At 35.5% G+C, this 21,791-nt stretch overlaps 1 protein-coding gene across 2 annotated transcripts in view; it reads right to left on the bottom strand.

Annotated features, from left to right (window-relative positions):
• VTA1 (vesicle trafficking 1) overlaps window positions 339-21,791 on the bottom strand; it is a 72,820-nt gene continuing 51,367 nt past the window's right edge. The window contains exons 5-8 of one of the 2 annotated variants that reach the window (XM_005684854.3): window positions 20,995-21,103; window positions 16,051-16,227; window positions 8,545-8,625; window positions 339-1,649 (exon numbers count right to left, since the gene is read on the bottom strand). In XM_005684854.3, the coding sequence (XP_005684911.1) occupies window positions 1,504-1,649; window positions 8,545-8,625; window positions 16,051-16,227; window positions 20,995-21,103 (513 nt within the window). In that variant the 3' untranslated portion in view covers window positions 339-1,503. The remainder of the gene's footprint in view (window positions 1,650-8,544; window positions 8,626-16,050; window positions 16,228-20,994; window positions 21,104-21,791) is intronic. The other variant, XM_005684855.3, reaches the window with a different exon arrangement.

Here is a 21,791-nt window from a genome sequence, read left to right as displayed (position 1 = left end):
GCAAATGTTGTACTCTACAAATGTTCTAAGAATTTAGCTGTGAAAGACACGAAAATATTTTTCAGGAGGCTTGTTTATGTGGGGCTTGTTTTTATAATAATTTAAAACTGTTTATTCTGCATATTCATTCTATCAAACTCTATACAATAGCACTATACTTATGCAAAGAAAAACAGAAAGACATTATGAGCTAATGATTCATTTTCTTCCAAATAGCCTGTTAGAACAGGGGTCAGCAAACTTTTCCATACAGGAGTAAGTAGTACGTATTTTGGACTGGCAGGCCGTATAATTCTGCAGTCATGGAAAGCAACCAAGCACAAAAAATAAATAATTCAGTTTCAATAAAACTTAATTTATACAAGTGGCCAGCCCACAGACCACAGTTTGCTGACCCCTATGTTAAAAGATTCCAAATATCAGTGTAATGAATGAAATATATCAGATAAATTTCAGGTAAATCTGCCAAATTTCTCTCATTTTAAAAACTGTCTGACTTTAAAAATGTGACAATTTCAGCATGCAAAAATGATATCTGGCTCTGCAACAAGTCAAACTAGTTAAAAGAAACCTTGTATTTATTTTTTACACAGCACAAATGCAGGTGACACAGTAAGTTCATAATTCCCCACAAAAAACTTATAAACTCAACAACTGAGAATCATGTTCTTATAATCTGCATCATTCGTAGCTATATACTCTATGGAATCCATTCCATAGCAGCAGAGAACCTTAACTCAAAAGCACCAAGTTTCCAGGCATTACTACAAACATCTTGTTTTCATTCTCTAATACATGCAGTCAAACTGCCTAGGAAGCAAATACCAATTCACCTTAAGTGTCAATGGGTAAGGGAAAACAGTTGAGCAACCAACATTATTCTTATGTCTAGAATTGATGCTACCTCTTTACGTCATTATTTTTTCCTTTCATGAACATTTTATTTTTTAGCATAGCTCCATTTGAGTATAAACTGAAATTTTGAATATAGTCTCTTTCAGATTCATCTAACAGTTTAGAACATTCATATCTGTTTAATCTTGAGGAAAACCAAAATATGATCTCTAATCTAGAATATTCTGGCAGTCTATTAAAAGTTAAGTTCAGAATTTTATAGCAAAGTGATTATGGTCTGTTTGTTCAAATTAGAGATTATAAGATTCCTTCATTTATTTAGATAAAGATTCAAAGCTAATTCCCAATACATTTTACAGAAGTGTTTTCATGTTTTGAACAAGCAGGGTTCAGTGGGCATTTATAGGACCTTGCTCACATTAGAGAGCTATACACTCAGAGACTACTGGATCCACTAAATGGACAATGAAAACTGGTTGAGGCTGCTGATGAATACTTCAATAGGAATCTGATACACAGACACAGATTTCATTGTTAAAGTCAATGGAACTGAAGTCTTCCTTAAAACTGTGCTCCTGATAGGCTGAAGATAGAGTAGTGGACTGTTAGTTCTTTAAGCCAAAAATGCATGGATGTTGTACAAAGGCTTCATTCTCTGCCTGTAGTCAGTAACTTGAGGGCCTTCTGCAGATTCTGCACTGCAGTGCTGACATCTTCATACTGCAAAGCACTGCCAGCATACTTGCAGTATTTCTGAGCCCTAGCAAAGTCCTCTGGTGTTAGTCGGATATCTCCTAAGAGAAAAATAGAGTAATGAGAACATTTATAAAGAATATAAAAAGTGTTATTTAGGTCAGGTAAATGCTTATACTCAAGATTACAGAAAATGTTTAAGTTTATATAAAAATATGAAGGTCTTTCCCCAACCCTTAGTTGTATCTGAATAAATTTTCTTTATGCTTTTAAATTTAATTATTAATATAAACTATATGTATGCCAATGCATAATGACTTATATGAGCAAGATTTTCTTTCCAGAAGTCATAAACTGCAAGCCTTTATATATTGGCAAATTAACTGCAAAAAATTATATATTCATATTCTGTATAAAACAAGGAAAGCAGCTTTGGTATTTATGTCAGAATTGTTGAGAATCTCTTTTTATGGAACAATATACACAGTCTAAGACATTCAAACCTCATTTGAACTAGAATATACATATAAATAGAAAATTAAGTAACAAACTTTATGCAAATATCACATACATTATCTAAATTTTTTTAAGCATGTAAAGGGTTAAGGATTAACTAAAACATATCATTAAACTACACAATCAAACCTAAACAATCCTTATTAGTTCTTTGTTTAAAATTGATTTTCATCAAGCTTTCTATCTAGATACACATATATTTAACATGGATGGACCCAGCCAAACAATTTGGGTAAAAAAAAAACATACTGAAAATATTTAATCTAAGATTTAGATTTGAATATATATTCCTAAAAGTGAAATTAAAAACTTTGTGTCTTATCTTTGGAAATAAATATCATTTTCTTTAGAAATTTTTATGAGGACTCTTGAGAACTGATCAGAAGGTTGGGGGTACAGAATACAAAGAAAAGATAATATATTTTGATTCCCTTTCTAAATGAACATATATAAATATAATTGCTTTTCTTTTAGTTGCTTTTAATTTTGCCAGAAAATAAAGCATAAAATGAAAATTTTGACATATGAAGTCCTACTTCAAAGTTATGTAGCAGTTCTAGGTACTCTGATACTAAATTCGTATCCAAATTAATATTTTCTAAAATTTTCAAAAAAGAATGCTGAAGTAATATATCCTAGAGATTCTAACCCAGTTTTCAGGCACTTGTAAGTGTTGAATAACTTCAATGAATGACTATAAAAAAGCCATATTTACTTTATTTCCCACTTTAAAAAAATATTAAGTTCATACAGAATTAAACATTAAATTTAAGATTTTAAAATAATGTACTTATACATCTACATACAGTAACTAGACCAGTGTGTTACATATACAAAGCCTCCAAATACTTGTTGAGTATTAAAGATTACAATCATAGTTGGTCCTCACTGTTGTGAATCACAGACTGTTGTTGTTCAGTCGCTAAGTCATGTCTGACTCTGCATAACTCCATGAACTGCAACATGCCAGGCTTCCTGTCCTTCTATACTTTTGGGAGTTTACTCAAACTCCTGTCCATTGAGTCAATGATGCCGTCCATCTCATCTCTGTCCCCTGCTTCTCTTCCTTCCCTCAATTGTTCCCAGCATTAGGGTCTTTTTCAATGAGTCAGCTCTTCGCATCATGTGGCCAAAATACTGGAGCTTCAACTTCAGTCCTTCCAATGAATATTCAGGATTGATTTCCTTTAGGACTGACTGGTTTGATCTCCTTGCAGTCCAGTGGACTCTCAGGAGTCTTCTCCAGCACAACATATGGAAAGTGTTAATTCTTTGGAGATCAGCCTCTTTTATAATCCAACTCTCACATCTGTATCTCAAAATCACTGTGGATAGGGACTGCAGCCATAAAACTAAAAAATGCTTGCTCCTTGGAAGGAAAGCTATGACCAACCTAGACAGTGTATTAAAAAAGCAGAGACAAAAAAAAAAAAAAAAAAAGGCAGAGCCATCACTTTGTGAACAAAGGTCCATATAGTCAAAACTATGGTTTTTCCAGTAGTTATGTATGGATGTGAGAGTCGGTCCATAAAGGTTGAGTGCTGAAGAATCGATGCTTTCAAACTGTGGTGCTGGAGAAGACTCTTGAGTGTCCCTTGGACTATAAGGAGATCAAACCAGTCAATTATAAAGGAAATCAACTCTGAATATTCACTGGAAGGACTGACGCTATAGGTGATGCTCCAATCCTTTGGCCACCGGATGAGAAGAGCTGACTCACTGGAAAGGATGTTGATGCTGGGAAAGATTGAAGGCAAAGGAGAAGGGGTTTGCAGAGGAAGAGATGGTTAGATATCATCACCGATGAATAGACATGATTTTGAGCAAACTCCAGGAGACAGTGAAGGACAGGGAAACCTGGTGTGCTGCAGTCCATGGGGTTGAACAGTCAAACATGACTTAGCAACTGAACAGTCCTCTGTCAAGATCAGATATATCAACCTTGGAAAGGCAGAGTTTTATCAACTGGGTATATAGGGATTTCTCTTTAAACCAAAAAATGATTTTGTTTTCTCTAGGTTATTTCCCTAACTCCAAATGATAATCTTATACCATTGTTTCTTGACTTATAAGTTTTTCAGTTCAATTTAGTCACTCAGTCGTGTCTGATTCTTTGCAAGCATATGGACTGCAGCACACCAGGCTTCCCTGTCTATCACCAACTCCTGAGAGTTGACTCAAACTCATGTCCACTGAGTCGGTGATGCCATCCAACCATCTCATCCTCTGTCCTCCCTTTCTCCTCCAGCCTTCTATCTTTCCCAGCATCAGGGTCTTTTCCAATGAGTCAGTTCTTTGCATCAGGTGGCCAAAGTATTGGAACTTCAGCATCAGTTCTTCCAATGAATATTCAGGACTGAGTTCCTTTAGGATTGACTGGTTTGATCTTGCAGTCCAAGGGACTCTCAAGTCTTCTCCAAAACCACAGTTCAAAAGGACCAATTCTTTGGTGCTCACCTTTCTTTACAGTTCAACTCTCACATCCACACATGACTACTGGAAAAATCACAGCTATAACTAGATGGACCTTTGTTGGGAAGTAATGTCTCTGCTTTTTAATAAGCTGTCTAGGTTGGTCACAGCTTTTCTTCCAAGAGGCAAACGTCTTTTAATTTCATGGCTGCAGTCACCATCTGCAGTGATTTTTTGGAGCCTAAGAAAATAAAGTCTCTCACTGCTTCCACTGTTTCCCTATTTATTTGCAGTGAAGTGATGGGACCAGATACCATGATCTTAGTTTTTTGAATGTTGAGTACTGAGCCAGTTTTTTCACTCTCCTCTTTCACTTTCATCAAGAGGCTCTTTAGTTCCTCTTCACTTTCTGCCACAAGGTTGGTGTCATCTTCATATCTGAGGTTATTGATATTCCTCCCAGCAATCTTGATTCCAGTCTGAGCTTCATCCATCCCAGCATATCCTATGATGTACTCTGCATATAAGTTATATAAACAGAGTGACAACATACAGCCTCAATGTATTCCTTTCCCAATTTGGAACCAGTCTGTTGTTCCATGTCCAGTTTTTCCTATTGCTTCTTGATCTGCATACAGATTTCTTAGGAGGCAGGTAAAGTGGTCTGCTATTCCCATCTCTTGAAGAATTTCCCACAGTTTGTTGTGATCCACACAGTCAAAGGCTTTGGTATAGTCAATAAAGCAGAAATAGATGTTTTTCTGGAATTCTCTTGCTTCTTCTTTGATCTAGTGGATGTTGGCAATTTGATTTCTGGTTCCTCTGCCTTTTCTAAATCCAGCTTGAACATCTGGAAGTTCTTGGTTCATGAACTGTTGAAACCTAGCTTGGAGAATTTAGAGCATTAAATGCTAGCGTGTGACATGAGTGCAATTGTGTGGTAGTTTAAGCACTCTTTGGCATTGCCTTTCTTTGGGACTGGAATGAAAACTGACCTTTTCCAGTCCTGTGGCCACTGCTGAGTTTTCCAAATTTGGTGGCATACTGAGTGCAGGACTTTCACAGCATCATCCTTTAGGATTTGAAATAGCTCAGCTGGAATTCCATCACATCCACTAGCTTTGTTCATAGTGATGCTTGCTCAGGCCCACTTGACTTCACATTCCAAGATGTCTAGCTCTAGGTGAGTGATCACACCATTGTGGTTATCTGGGTCATGAAGATCTTTTTTTGCATAGTTCTTTCATGTATTCTTGCCACCTCTTCTTAGTATCTTCTGCTTCTGTTAGGGCCACACCGTTTCTGTCCTTTATTGTGCCCATCTTTGCATGAAATGTCCCCTTGGTATATTTACTTTTCTTGAAGAGATCTCTAGTCTTTCCCATTCTACTGTTTTTTTTTTCATTGATCCCTTAGGAAGGTTTTCTTATCTCTCCTTGCTATTCTTTGGAACTCTGGATTCAGATGTGTATCTTTCCTTTTCTCCTTTGCCTTTTGCTTCGCTTCTCTTCTCAGCTACTTGTAAGGCCTCCTCTCTGCTATAGAAGGTAAAGGATTTAGCCATGTACACTCTTTCCTTCTTTCTTACCCTGTCTCCTCCTAAACTTATTATTTTTTTTCAAGTTGCTTAGCTGCTTACTTCTGTCTTAGAAAAAATGTCAACATTTCACTTTTGGGTACTCCCCCTAAATAGAGCCTTCTTTTATTCCACCTTTCAACCTCTTGAAATACCTCTCTCTACCTTCAATTTGTCAGTGTTGATTTATATTCTGTCTTGAATAAAATACTGTTTGTGATAAGTCTATGCCATTTCAAGGAGAATGTTCTTTGTGTCCAAGTCAAACAAAATCCCTTTTCTTATATTTCATAATTCTATTATTGTTCAATATCATGGCATATTTCAGTTTGCTTCTTACTTGAAATTTCTTGTACAATTTAAAATGTTTTCTTGGATATTTTCATTCTTTTTGGCAGACAAATTCTATGGCTTCTTATCCATTTCTTTCACATTCTACAGCTTTTTATTGTATATACTGCATGGAATCCACTTCAGTTTTCTTAAAGGAGGTTTAAGAAATTGGTTTGCTAATTTTAGAGCAACTGCTTTTCAAGCCTATGGAAAAGTTGTCAATGGAATTTTTTCTGTTAGGTGACATATGATTAATTTCACCATTTCTTATATCTCATATTTCTTTTTTTGGTTATCATTGTTCTCTTGATGGAGCATATCCTCTGGTAACTTCTTTAGAAACAGTATGTGGTAGGTGAAACTTCAGAATCCTTACATATTTAACAATATTTATTCTGCATTCACGGAGAAGGCAATGGCACCCCACTCCAGTACTCCTGCCTGGAAAATCCCATGAACGGAGGAGCCTGGAAGGCTGCAGTCCATGGGGTCGCTGAGGGTTGGACACGACTGAGTGACTTCACTTTCACGCACTGGAAAAGGAAATGGCAACCCACTCCAGTGTTCTTGCCTGGAGAATTCCAGGGACGGGGGAGCCTGGTGAGCTGCCATCTATAGGGTCACACAGAGTCGGACATGACTGAAGTGACTTAGCAGCAGCAGCAGCATTCTGCATTCATACCTGACAGTTTGATTGGGTAAGACGGCAGACTTAGCATATGTAATTTTTCCTTTTGAAACCATATTAAAATGATAAGGCAAAACACAAGGAAATAAATCCTAAAATTGAAGGAAAAGCAGTGAAGTCAAACACTGTAAAAACTGGAACAGGTAACTGACAAGAGATTTAAAGAAATTTCTAGAAAACTAGAAATTAAATGGAGGTATGCAGTTAGATGGGCTTCCCTGATGGTTCAGACAGTAAAGAACCTGCCTGCAGTGCAGAAGACTTGGGTTTGATCCTTACGTCAGGAAGATCTCCTGGAGAAGGGAATGACAACCCATTCTAGTATGCTCGCCTGGAGAATTCCATGGACAGAGGAGACTGGTGGGCTACAGTCCATGGAGTTGCAAAGAGTCATACACGACTGAGTGGCTAACACACATGCTGTTAGATAAGAGTGGAAAAACATTCCAATTCAAAACATGTTTATAGGAGGCCTTTATGTGGAGCTTACCTAGAGAAACTTCAGAGATGGTCTAGCTATATGAGGAGTGGCGTTAGGGGTCTTTACACCATCAGTCTAACCTTCCTCACTCTATCACCCTCTGCATACGTGCACATCCTTTGCCCTATTGCATTCCCATCTCTCACATGGCACCCTAGGTTAAAAAGATAGAGAATGTCTCTCTAAAATCATGGAATTAACCTCCTAGATAGAGCTAGGACTGACAGGTATGTGTGGTACACCCCTTGCCATTCCCCTCCAAGAAAAAAATCTCTTTATCCATGGCTGAGATGCAGGAGGAAGCTGAATAGCCTGTTTTCACAAGGGAGAACAGAAAAATCAAGTGGGAAAACAGACCTGCAGACATAACATCAGGGGAAATTCAATGACAGCTACTGAAAGTAACCAATTAAGGTCTTCATCTTACATATAGAAGGACTAATCTCATCAGACATATGAAGAAAATTCTGAAAAAGACTAAATTAAACAAACAGAACACCCAAGTTGTTCTCTTTCCAGAAAAGCTAGAAAGACTGGAATTAACAAAATAATCACTTAGCCTATGAACCAATCAATCAAAATAACAATCCTCAGAGACTTCTATCTTCAACTGTGGTTAGTTTCTCTCTTCTTAGGTAATCTACTAACTCAGTGCAGGTAAAGAAGATTGTAATCAAATCACGAGGTAATCTTGAACTAAACTAACAGAAGCTTCCATGACAGCTTTGGTTACATGTTTGCACCACTATACCCAGCAGTACATGAAAAAAGGAATTGTTAAAAAAAGGGAGGGGGGGAAATGCCTTTGGATTTAAATATTTTTGATCTAAGAAATAATCTTGGTTTATTGGAGAATTTGGTGAATAAAGGCATTTAAAGAACTGTATTTCAAATTACCTAGACATTCAGATACAGTCATCCCAAGATAAAAGCACAAAACAATGACCCCAAATAGGAGATACACTATACCTCATAAAATAGCTGACTTACCCTGGGAAACTGTACTGAAGAGTGCAGGATCAATGGCCGGAATAGTCTGTGGAGTAGGCTGGATAGTGTTACTTGTTACACCTGCAAATCAGAAAACCACAGATGAGTACAGAAGTGTTACACCCTCAATCCTCTTAATTATATATTAGGAAAGCACTCAGAGGATCATGGAAGAATCTCATTACTTCACTTGATTACTTTCCTGAAATCTCAATGGACTGTAATTTGATATACATCTTATTTGATGTTGGAGGCTGGTATAGGAAATATGCAGAAAAATATATTTTGAGCATTTACATAGATGTTATGAGGTAATATATATTCTTATTATATATTTTTCATTTTCTATCACATCTACTTCTTCAAGGTGCTTCTCAATAAAGCTTACCATGTATCTGTAGAAGTAACAGATTTCCTTCCCATCTTTTAATTTCTTAAATAATTGAATAATTTTGAGGACAAGGTAGGATATAATTATGATTTAGTTTAACTTATGGAATGAGTCCCATTTCACCTCTGTCAATGAAATTTACAAATTATATATTTCAATTTTCCAGTTTATATGTTTTTAAGATAATATTTTACATACCCAAGAAGCAATTAGTTATGACTTCCTATTAGAACTTGTCATGAATATCATATTCAGTGAATAACTAGCATTCTTGATTAATGCTAAGTAATACACTAAAGACTATTAAATCATCTAAAAAATTAACATAAACTGTGGAGACTTCCAAAGAGTTTCAATTAACAAAAATTATTCAATTAACAAGATGATTCAATCAACAAGAAAGCAAATGAAGAAGAAAAGCTGATTACTCTCAATCAACAGACTCAAATGGAAACCAGGATTCTGCTGCTCCAAGCTAAGAGGTTCAATCTGAATAGGCAATGGGTAGTAGGGGGCTTCCCAGGTGGCTCAGTAGTAAAGAATCTGACTGCCAAGCAGCAGATGAGAGTTCGATCCCTGGGTTGGGAAGATCCCCTGGAGAAGGAAATGACAACACACTCCAGTATTCTTGCCTAGAAAATTCCATGGACAGAGGAGCCTGGCTTGCTATAGTCCATGGGGTTGCAAACAGTCAGACTATAACTTAGCAACTAAACAGCAGTAGCGTAAAGTAGGAAAGACACTAGGACAAAAGAAAGGAGCAGGAGAGAGAGAGAAAACAAACTGGGAAGTTTTTAGGGGCAATGAGAGTTCTAGAGCTATGGTTTGACTTAAGCTCTCAAATATATTCTGCAGGCACGAATTTTACTTGAAAGATTTCTTGACTTTGAAGGACCTTATTATTTCCCATCCAAAGGAAAAACAGTTTAAATATATACTATTTTATATCATTCAGTTTTGTTTTGGCAAACTAGTTTCACTTTCACAGCCTTGGTGCTATTTTTACTAAGTCATACAAATCTTGCTTTTTAACTAAAAACGGAACAAAAATTTCCAAAGTATGAAGGGGTATGGATGAAAAGTACAAATTTTAAATAGCCAAAGAACAAACAAACAAACCCCCGAAAAGGGTGGAAACAAGTGAAAAGCTTTCCTCTCATTCTATTCCACTTGAGGGATATCACTATTTTTAGGGCACCCTTCTATTCACATAACAATATGTGTATTTTCAGACCAGTGTATGCACGTATAATAAAGAAATGTACTTTGCTAAGAAATCTGTGTTCTTGCCTAAATCAAAATCTTCTGGTCAAACTCCTCACTCTGTGAAGAAGGCATACTTCAGCATGTGTTATTAATATATTAATATTTTGCTAATGGTAATATGTCTGCATACTGTACTATTCTGTGCATTTTCACATAATATGCCTTAGCAATAATTCCAGATTAAAATATATAAACCTGCCTTGTTCTTTTTAATGGGTAAATATAGTAGTGTTCCATTACATACATGAACACACATTTTATAATGCTATCCCTCACTGAGGACATTTAGGTTGTTTCCAATCTTCTGCTATAGCTAATACTAACAAACAATCTTATATAGTGTATACATATATATGTATGAATTTATTTATAAGAAAAATTATACAAATGCAAAGTCAAGAGACATACAAATTTAAACTGACCAATTCAACGACTATGTTTTGCTTGATTTAAAAAAATGCTAACAAAATAGGCATATGTGTGTGTGCTTAGTAGCTCAGTCCTGTCCAACTCTTTTCTGCCCCAGGGACTATAGCCCACCAAGTTCCTCCGTCCATGGACTTTTCCAGGCAAGAATACTGGAGTGGGTTGCCATTTCCTCCTCCATGGGATCTTCCTGACCCAGGGATCAAACCCATGTCTCCTGGGTCTCCTGCACTGGCAGGGTGATTCTTTGCCACTGTGCCACCTGGGAAGGCCCTAACAAAATTTAGTTTATTAAGTTATAAACATATGACATAATTCTCCCATGAAACTTGAACTTTCAAAGGCAAATAATTACACAATATAATGTTTTTTTTTTTTTTTTAAACTTAGAATGCAAGATTCAACAGGGCTCTTTAGAAACTACCTAGTGAAGTCCAGGCAGTTGAAGCAGCTGAGCATAAAAACACAGGTAGGTGACTACATATATTTTTCACACAGATCTTTAGGAAAAAAAGGGTAAGTTGACAACTCTTCACAGATAATCTGGATATCAATGTCATTTCTTACTAAGTAATTTGTGTTTCTCAGTACATTAAAATCCTCCTAACAAACCCCTTTCTCTGTGGAGAAGGCAAGGTTTCCTTGGTCAGCATCCTGCATTAATTTTTAAATGCTTCCTTGCACATCTCCAGATGATTAAGTAGGCAATATTACTGAACAAGAACAAAAGAGAATTTACAGAGATAATCTATTATGTATTATGTGTATGTGTGTGTTAAGTCACTTCAGTCATATCCGACTTTTTGTGACTCCATGGACTGCAGACTGCCAGGCTCATCTGTCCATGGGATTCTCCAGGTAAGAATACTGGAGTGGATTGCCATTTCCTCCTCCAGGGGATCTTCCCGACACTGGGATCGAACGTGCGTCTCTTATGTCTCCTGCATTGGCATGTGGATTTTATACCACTAGTGTCACCTGGGAAGACCATTATGCATTATAATAAAATTTTATTTGAGTGATACTAAAAAGAGAAAAACCCACAAATAGTCAGCATTTATTAAGAACTCTGATCAGAGTCATTCAACCAAACCTTGAATTGACAGTATAGGCTGCTCAACAAGTCTTATGCAGCAGTGAGAAGACATGGCTTCTCGTCTGTCTCCATGTACAGGGACCAAGGCCTATGTTCTTGGTAGTTACCATGACATGTTCCTGTGGGGGCCTAGCACAGAGGCTGAACTAAGTGTATAAATACCAGTTAAATCAGTAAGAACAGTTTTTAGTTTATGTTAATTTATCTTTTAAAAATGCCCTAAGCTACTTATTTTTCCTTCTTACCTCAATTTGTAAAGGTTTCATTTGTTATTTTGCCAACTGGTTGTAGCCTGTTATACTACAATATGTTGGAGTGATGTCACCATAAAAACAATCCTGGGGAAGGCAGAAGTGTGTTGGAAATTTCTACCACTTAACAAAAAAGAAATGTTAACAAGTAACTTCTGGCTAATTATTTTTAGCAGATGGTTTTTACACAGCCTATTTGATGAGATTATATACATTCAAAAATTAAATACTTTATGACTTCTAATTAAGTACTAAATTGTTCTCATGATGGAACTCTAGAAAAACAGAAATGAATGTTGGTAAGAAAACTCGAGAAGATGATGCAAGAAGTATAATTAAACAGAATCCTGAATGGCAGTAACATTTGAAGAGGCAGTGAAAGAGAAAGACATGATAACTACGAGGAACATTATAAGCAAATGTAGGATCACTGGGTTGAGTAAACTTCAGAATAATCATGGAAAATAGTGCTGACAGAAACAGTCAGCCAGAATACAAAACAGTTCGAAGGCTGGACAGCAGAGCTCAAATGCAGTTCTTCTGTCACTTAAGAGCTAAGTTTTTGATCTAGATATGAGGTGAGCTGCCTTTATAATTAAAAGGTTTGCATTAATTCTAAACTAATTTTTCATCTACTTAGATTTACTACTGAGATGTTCTTCCTCAATATTTACAGACTGTAGAAAGCATATTTCAAGAGAAGGAAAAAACGGTAGGCTGTATGACCTCTATCTGGTAGTACACAGCGGTAAAAGCACAAAGAGCCAAACACTTGGCTGTTTAATCACTAAACCCGCCCTCCTTGCACCCTCTTTGCTTTTCTGTGGAAGAACTAAACACTGTATATTAGTACATACTATTCTTTTCAGCTATCTTAAGGATTTCCCTTTGATAAAAGTACATCCTGGACCTTTATATGAGAGAAAGTAAATCATTCTTGAAGTGAGTAAGAGGGGAAACATCTGCTATATTTATAAACTGAAAATGTTATTTCATTTTCTATTGGGTAACTATGAACTAATTTTTAAAAACTGTTTTAATGTAATAGAAAAATTTGCCAGCAAACAGGTGATTTCCATATCTAAGCTCTTAAGGAGAAAAATATGAGAAATGTAGGTTTTAATCTGATAGAACTTTAGTTTTTCAGAGGAAGGGAAATAGAAGGGAGGTGCCAAAAACACAAAATCTGAAAGACTTGGGTTCAAATTCTAGGACTGTCACTTATTAGCTATGCTAGTATGTATATTTTTTCAGGAAAATGGCTTTTCTTTAGTTTGAAAATTAGGGATAGCACTATCTCATACAGTTCTGTTAGCCTAAGTTTATGAAATAGACACAATAATTATTTAAATGCTAAATCTGTAAGAACATATACCTGATGCCTTAAAGCAATTCTAAGATTTTCAGTTTTATGCCTCATGCTAAAGAACATACGTGGGAAAAAAAATAAGGCTAATGCCACATTTAAATGGATCCAAATGAACTACTTATGCCAGAAAACTTCCTAAAATAAATAGAAGACTACTTCTTGATATCTATCTTTATGTCTGGATATTCTAAGCAGGAGTCTGTTAGTTTGAATATATGAAATTAATGTTCTACCACCTCCGTTGTACAAAAACAGACACGTGGTTTGTGTCTATTCTGTCCTATGAACCATTGTCATGTGGTTCAACCTGTTACAACCCTCCTACTAGAAGTATACTTTCCATCTCATATGTTTGATATATAGACATCCTGTAAATACGTAAAAATGCCAACCCACTCCAGTATTCTTGCCTAGGGAAAGCCCTACAAAGTCTGAGCCTGGTGGGTGATAGTCCATGGGGCCACAAAGAGTCGGACAAGACTTAGCAACTGAACACACACTGTAAATATATGCATATATGCCTATACCATAACTCTGCCCTAAGATACACTGAGCAATAATACCCTTTAGTCAATCTTTTTGTAAGGTCAATACCTTATCCACAACTGTGATACTTTTCCTGATTGACAAAATAATTTTAAGTGTTCATTAACTTGCTATTAAATATCCTTTCTTTGGCACACAAATAGGAAGGAAGGTTAAAAAAAAAGAGGAAGCTAATTTGCTGAACACTGATTTTGTGTTAGGCACAGTAATCAATTTTCATAGTTTTTCCTCTTTAATAATTGAAACAACTATAAGAAGTATGATTAATTTCATTTTGAAAGAAGAAAAACCTAGAGAGAGAAAAGATGAGTAACAGCAGAGTTTGTGGTTTAACAAGGAGCAGAAACTAGTAACAAATACTATGTGATTCCCAAGTGCATTTTATTTTCACTTTGTCCTTCTGTAAGGATGACAGTGTTGGAGGCTCTAGATCAGTGTTTAAACTTACTAGTATATTCGAGCAGTATTTACTGAAGGCAAATACATCTAAGTATGTAGCTGGTTTTGCTTAGTTTGTTCTACAATGGAAATACTGAACATTCCTAAAAGATAATAAAATATTTAAAACAATGTTCCATGAAATTTTACTTACAAAACTAATGCAAATTGGTCTATTAATGCCATTACATAGACCATAACGCAATGAAAAGTCAGGCAGGGTAAAATTTAGAGAATGATGATACAAAAGAGATCAGCATTAAAACAACCATGTTCATCAATAGGCTTAAGACAGAAATGTTTGTGGTATTTACAGATGAAAGGAAGTTGAAAGTTTTAAAATAGAAGGGAAGAGAAAAATAGGAGGGAAGAGACTAATCACACACCTACAGTGGTCAAAATAGAAAACTTAAATGTTGTTCAACTCATGCAAAATAACCTAAATGGTTTGGGTAAACAGAAGCTGAAAATCTGGAAGTCAATGAAGTAACGATGAATAACAGAAATAGTAGAAAACAAGGCTCAAAGGCAACTTTTATTCTATTAAACATTTTGAAATACATAGTTTACTACCATAGATTACTCATAGGCTGAGATAAAAGTAAAAGTTTAAAAACAATTTTTGGAAAAAAATTTTATTAAAGTTAAGCTTTATTTAAATTACGGTTTTAAACGCCCTTCTATTTGGAAGTAAAGGTGATTCTGTCCACAATACAAGAAAACAAAAGAGTAGCTGTCTGCAACTTTAAACAGTTTATCTACTGACACTGACTTATTCTTGGAGACTAGTTTTGTCAGATTTTTTTTTCTATGAAAACAAGGTATATAGTACTAATTTATTCAAAGACAGTAGATATCACTTCTGTGGTTTATTTTTAGACATGTTTGTAATATTTAAAACGACAAACAAACCTGAAACCCCTCCTTTCACTTGTCTGTAAATCCACTGCTACTGAGGTTCTGTGCCTCAAAGCTGGCTCCTTCATCAATAACACCCATATTGAAAGTAGAGGCAGGGTCTTAGGGAAATGAGTCAAGAGAAAAATGGATCTTGCGATCACAGTAGGAGTCTGACTGACACTCCTATAAATAAGACCCACTCACTTCAGTGCTATTCTTGAACAGCAGTGAAAAGGAAAGAAAGGGAGGGGAAGAAAAAGAAAAGGGAAACACACACGAGAAGTACAGGCACTATGCGGCCCGGTGGTGGTGGCACAAGTTGCATCTGACTCTTTTGCAACCCCATGGACTTAGCTCACCAGGCTCCTCTGTCCATGGGATTTCCTATACTGGAGTGGGTTGCCATTTACTTCTTCACAGGATATTCCCAAGCCAGGAATGGAACCTGGGTCTCCAGTTTGGCGGGCAGATTCTTTACCACTGAGCCACTGGAAGCCCATAGACACTATACTTATTAATAAAATAAAAAGTAAATGGTAATCAATTACACATAAATATTCTGTCATTTTTTAAAAAATTAAAATACAACTAGTATTAAAATTTCAATGAACACAATACTGTAAAGAAATATCTTTCAATTTAAAGAATATATAAATCAAAAAAAACTTCAGTGAAAAGGATTTAATTTTTTTTGTGGGTTCGCGTGGAATTTAAAGACCACTTCGTGCTTTAGGACCATCATTATGAGGCAAAAATAAGATAAGAGGAGCAGTTGTTATTTATGAAAGGAAGAATTCAAATCTGTTAAGCTTCAACTTCCTACCTGTGCTGTGAGGCACTTCTGCTGGGGTATTAGCTGGAGCGTGGGCACCAGGGGGAATCTGGATTCCAGTATAGCCGCTCGATGGCATGTTGCTTGGGTCATATGTGGAAGATGACGGCTGAAGTGGCTGAGTGGGCAGAGAGGTGGCTCCAGCATCTTCATTTTCCTCAACATCTACTATATGATATACATGAAATGTTAAACGAGGTCCAGACAGTTCTTGATTTATGGTTTTATCTTTTTTTTTTTAAAAATGGTAGTGTAAAAGTGATATGGCTTTGGTAGAAACTATACTTTAAATTTTGATCTTTTCCCAGGCAGTGATAAGTGGTATAGTATTCTCTCTGATGCTGGGCAGTGGGAGCCACAGCTCCTAGTCAGCCACGAGATCACAAAGGTAAACAACTGATACACTCACAACCATTCTCTTTTTCACTTTCAGTATACTAGTCAATAAATTACATGAGATACTCAACACTGTATGACAAAATAGACTTTGTGCTAGATGATTCTGCCCAGCTGTAGGTTAAGGTGGGCTGGGCTAAGCTATGATGTTTAGTAAGGTAGGTTATTAAGTGCATTTTCAAATCATAGTTATTTCAAATTTATGATCGGTTTATCAGGATATAACCCCATTGTAAGTCAAGGAAATCTGTATTTTGAAATAAAAATGCCAAATATTCTTTTGATATATGAACATGACAAACCTTCAAGTGCAATTCTATTTAATGCAGTTGATAAGCAGCTTCTCTTAAAATAATTGTTCTAATTTTTTCCTTTTCTTACAATACTTAGCTGTCCCTGGCATGAATAACATTTCTTTAAATTAATACTTTCCAACTCTATAAAATCTATGCATATATTTTTCTTAAAAGTAAATTCTTTAAACTCATTCTTAAAATTTATGAAAAAAAAAAAGGAGGACTTCTCAGCAAACATACCACATTTATGCTTTCCGTAAGAGCGCCATTTTCTGACAGCTGCCTTTTACTCAAGATTTATTGTTTACTAGCTATTAAATGTGTTTGTCACTCAACAAATTAATCAACAAAAACAAAGGAATGGAATTTCACATTGAGCTGTCTATGTAGAAAGGAGTAATAAGAGTTAGCCACTTTGGGGAATTTTACTAAGTGAACTTGTAGATGTTCTATATACTAACATAATTTTTTCCCATATTAGAGAACTCTAACACAAACATCCTGGGAAGGAAAAAAAAAATCAAAACACTTTTTAAAGACACTGGAGAGTGAACAAAGGACAGTTAGAGTGTTTGGGATAGACAAGCACACTCTGCTATGTTTAAAATGGATAACTAACAAGGCTCAATGTTATGTGGCAGCCAAGATGGGAGGGGAGTATGGGGGAGAAGGGACACATGTATATGTATGGCTGAGTCTCTTCCTTGTTCACATGAAACTATCACAACATTGTTAATCAGCTCCACCCCAAGACAAAATAAAATGTTACAAAAAAAAAAAAAAAGTTGGTAGAAATTAGAATGAAGATGAGCCTTGACAGAAGAAATCTCACCATGGAAGGTTTGCTTTCATGTCGCTTTTCACCTGAGGGCACCCAAAAGTCTATGCAAAAAAAGGAGTTGCAGAGAACTGAGCCTTGAAATGCTTGTATGAACCTCAACTGAATACCTATGTGGCCCTTGAATTATGCAGGCAGACTCAGGGAAGGAGCCCTGAAGAAAGTAACAGCCTTAAAGCTGAAAGAAAAGAGGGGCAGTTTAGGCAAGTCAACTGTCTGCTAGAACAAGAATCAAGACTTTGCAAAGGAAGTTAAGTGAATGCAGAGGAGCTACAAAGGTTATTGATAACAAAAATTAGAGATATGGGGGGAGGGATGAAAATGTGACCAGAGGCAGGTGAAAAAGAGACATAGGAAAAGACCCTGATGTGACCCAGATATTGAAATTAGTGGAAAATAACTCTAAAGCAAACACTATAAATAAATTCAAGGCCATGGAGAAAATTGTAGTCATAATGAATAAAAGAAAAAAAACTCAAAATTACCTTCATTAGTTTTTATTGCTGAAGTATAGGTTAATATTGACCATTTAAAAAGAATACCATTTTGCATATACTGAAACCAAGTGGATGTGGAAACTCAAGAGTTTGAATGTTAACAGATTCCCCTTCAGCTACGCCTAAATTTTTCCTAGAATGCTTTTTTGTATCAATTGTATGACTTCCTTCTGTACTTTTAGACAATATGGTAATACAGTACTGCTTTCAAAAATAAGAATACTTTTTTTTTTCTTCCTCTAAACTAACAAAGGTATAGTATTTATTTTTTGGCTGCATTGCACAGCATGTACAATCTTAGTTTCCCAACCAGGGATTGAACACATGTCCCCTGCATTGGAAGCTCAGTGGAACCTTCTACTGGACCACCAGGGAAGTTCCTAGTATCTATTATTTTTTACTAGCTTTACTAGACTTACAGAACAACAGAAATTAGACTTTTATTAAACATAGTATCTTTTATACCTAGAATATCTTGTAAAATTTAATAATACAAGGAATACAATGCTACATTGGGAAAAAGAAAAGTCAGTTTTAAAGAAAAGGTTTTGGATACATATTCAGATTTCATGACATCCTCTTTTAGACCCATAAGCCATTTCTAAGCAGACACTGTTAGATGTTATGACATTAACACCTAATTATGACACCAGGCTACATTTTAAATTATTTAATAGGTTGAAAGTATATAGTGAAAATATTCTTTTTTATATTTTAAAGGATTATTAGTGTTCTATAGCTAACAATTTTCTACTATCCGGAAGCTCTATAAAATGCAATGAAAATAATGAATAAAAACTATAAGCTCAATTTAAGCTAATTTTGGGAAATTAAAACAAAAATTATACAGTATATATGTAACAATCTACAATATTATAGAAGACCTAAAATAACCATTTCAGAACAAATGAGACCATGATAATGATCAAAATGTAATACTTCCTACTTTCCAGAGAAAAGGTTAAAATGTTTAAGATGAGAGAAGTCATTGATACTTAGAGTACCTGAAAAACAAAATTGATCATTAGGTATTTCAATGTGTCTAGAATGATACCTCTGAAATACTACTGAAAAGTATAATGATATGTTTAAAACAGCAAAGATATTTTCATTTTCAATGTGTATTTAAGAATTGAGACATAAATGTCTGAAATTATGAATATTAAATGTCTTTTTACATTTACTACATGTATGTGTAAGTACCTTACCTAAAATAATAGAACTGCCTCTGCTTCAGTTTCTAATCTAATGCGATTAGTAAAGGTGAAGAAAGGCTGGTTCCATCTTTGCTTTTAATTCTTATGCAATCCATTCTCCCTGGGTTATTCAATATTTTACTTTAGCTTCACTTCTTCCTTTTAAACCGACAACTCCAAAATACCACTTTTAGCCTAGACCTTTCTTCTGAAATCTTGGGTAGAATATCTAATTGCCCTTGAACTTCTTCAAGGAGTAATCACATTAACATCTCACTGGAAACCAAACTGCTGGACCTTGATCTTGGATTTTCCAGCCTCCATAACTGTGAGAAAATAAATACCTTTTGTTCAAGCTGTCCAGTCTATGGTACTTTGCTGTAGCAGTCCTACCAGACTAAGCCAACGTGAGACAGAAGGAGGAAATAAAGCCAGTAAGGTAGGCTGGTGCCACATCATGGTGAGTCTTTCTTGTTAGGCTAAGGATCTCAGATCTTTTCTCTTGGACAAATGGAAATGACTAGTCGTTCTGTACACAGCAGTACTGACATATACCATCCTGACTATGGAAAGCATTAAAGCAGGGAGAAAAGTATGCAAAACATTCCAAAATATTAAATGAAAAAGTGAGATATAAAGTTGTGGCAATAAACTTTAAAAAATCCAATTTCACTGTTGTGATGTAAGTAAGCCCAAAACTTAATCATACTTTAGAACAGTCCACTTTAAACAGTTAATAACAACTTAGTATTACAGTATTCACACTGTAGTGTTAGTGAAAAGAGCACAGGACTTAGAGTAAGAACTCCAGTTCTGGTTCCCCTCTCTGTGGGTCTAATAATTAGGACAGCTAAAACCTGAAACCTCAGTTTCCTCTTCTGCAAACAAGAATAACATCAAGTGTCAAAGATTTCTAAGGGTGTGCTATATATAAAAGGCTATCTAAAGATAAACAAGTGTTCTTCAGAAACAGCAAAAATTCACTTGAAATGCTTTATGAAAGCCTGCATCTCTAGAAGAGCTGCAAGAGTTTACATGTAGTAGCTACATGTACAACTATAGTGTTTCTTTTTTTAACTGAATGGTAATATAAAATTCTAAATAAACATCTTAAGTGAATGCGTAAATAAGCCAACCACCCAGATGCATCAATAGAACAGTGTGTATTTTACCAACTGTGTTAAGAAAGTGAGGATATATATTACTATTTACTAGTAATTTATAAAAAATAATTTCTATAAAGATATACAAAATACTAAAAAAATATTCACTTCTTTTGCTTTCAGCAGAATCTGGGATGATAAAGACTATGGTGTAAATGAGAAATTCACTTAATATTTTTTACATACTCTATTACAGATTTTGTGAAAGTATTACCTACCCCTCTTTCCCCTCCAAAACTCACCTTATTAAAAAGTAAGTTTTCAGTTTTCTCTATGGTTTGGAAACATTTTATAGATTACGAAAGGACTGCCTGTCCCATGTAGCAATGAAATCTGATCAGATGCAGGAGAAAACCAAGCCATTCTGTTGTTGACGAAAACAGATATTAGAGCAGTTTTGCCTTAATTTTTCACTTGTCCCTAAGTTTATAATTTTACACCTGATTTTGGACCTGATGAAGGAAATAAAATGGTTTCCAAAAATTCTGAATAATAATATATTGAACAGTTATGATTCCACTAAATCATTTTACTTACATAAATACATACCATTATCTTCTTCAATCCCAACAGGCCCTGCTTGAGGGGTCTCTCCATTCTTTAAACAATTATGAATATATGTTGCCTTCCACCTTGCATACTTTCTGTGTTTCACATTCTAAAAGAAATATTTTTATGTCAATGTTAGACTGCAGTAAAGAAGTCAAATAAAACTATACATTATGATGACCTATATCACACTTCTAGATAAAACCTATTTTTGCATGGTACAGCTCTGGAATATTCTGGCAATCTCCCCACCTCATCACTGGATTCTACCAACTGCCTAAGGCATGACAAACTTCATGAAAAGCCATCTTCCTCAAGACATGTAACTTTTTAAGGTTTCATGTTTCAGAAAAGGACTACAATGGAACTATGGGAGTGTCCCTCCAGTGAAACTTGCAACTCTTAATGCCTAGGAGAGAGGTCAAATGGAATTTAAAACTAAATATAAAAGAAAACAACAATTTTCACTGAAGAAAAACTGATCTGTACAAATCTACAAAAACAAAAACTAAGATGCTATAGTGGCCAAAGCAAACACATGAACAACTGACTGACAGCTAGGCAAACTTTACCTTTCAACTTGGGTTATTTAACAGCTTTAATTATCATTTACCTCAGTTCTAAAAAGAGGGAAATAATACATCATAGGGTAGCTAGAAAGAAAACTGGAAAATTGGTGGAAAAGCTGCTAGTTACCTCTTCTTTCTTAACACGTTTTCTATATTCATGGATCAGTGGTATTGCTATCACCTGGGAGCCTGTTAGAAATGCACTCTTCAAGTCCAACTGAGACCCAC

This window comes from Capra hircus, chromosome 9 (genome assembly GCF_001704415.2).
Source record: "Capra hircus breed San Clemente chromosome 9, ASM170441v1, whole genome shotgun sequence".
Lineage (NCBI taxonomy): Eukaryota > Metazoa > Chordata > Mammalia > Artiodactyla > Bovidae > Capra > Capra hircus.
Note: the sequence above shows the minus strand (reverse complement) of the source record. Positions and strands in the feature narration are given on the sequence as shown.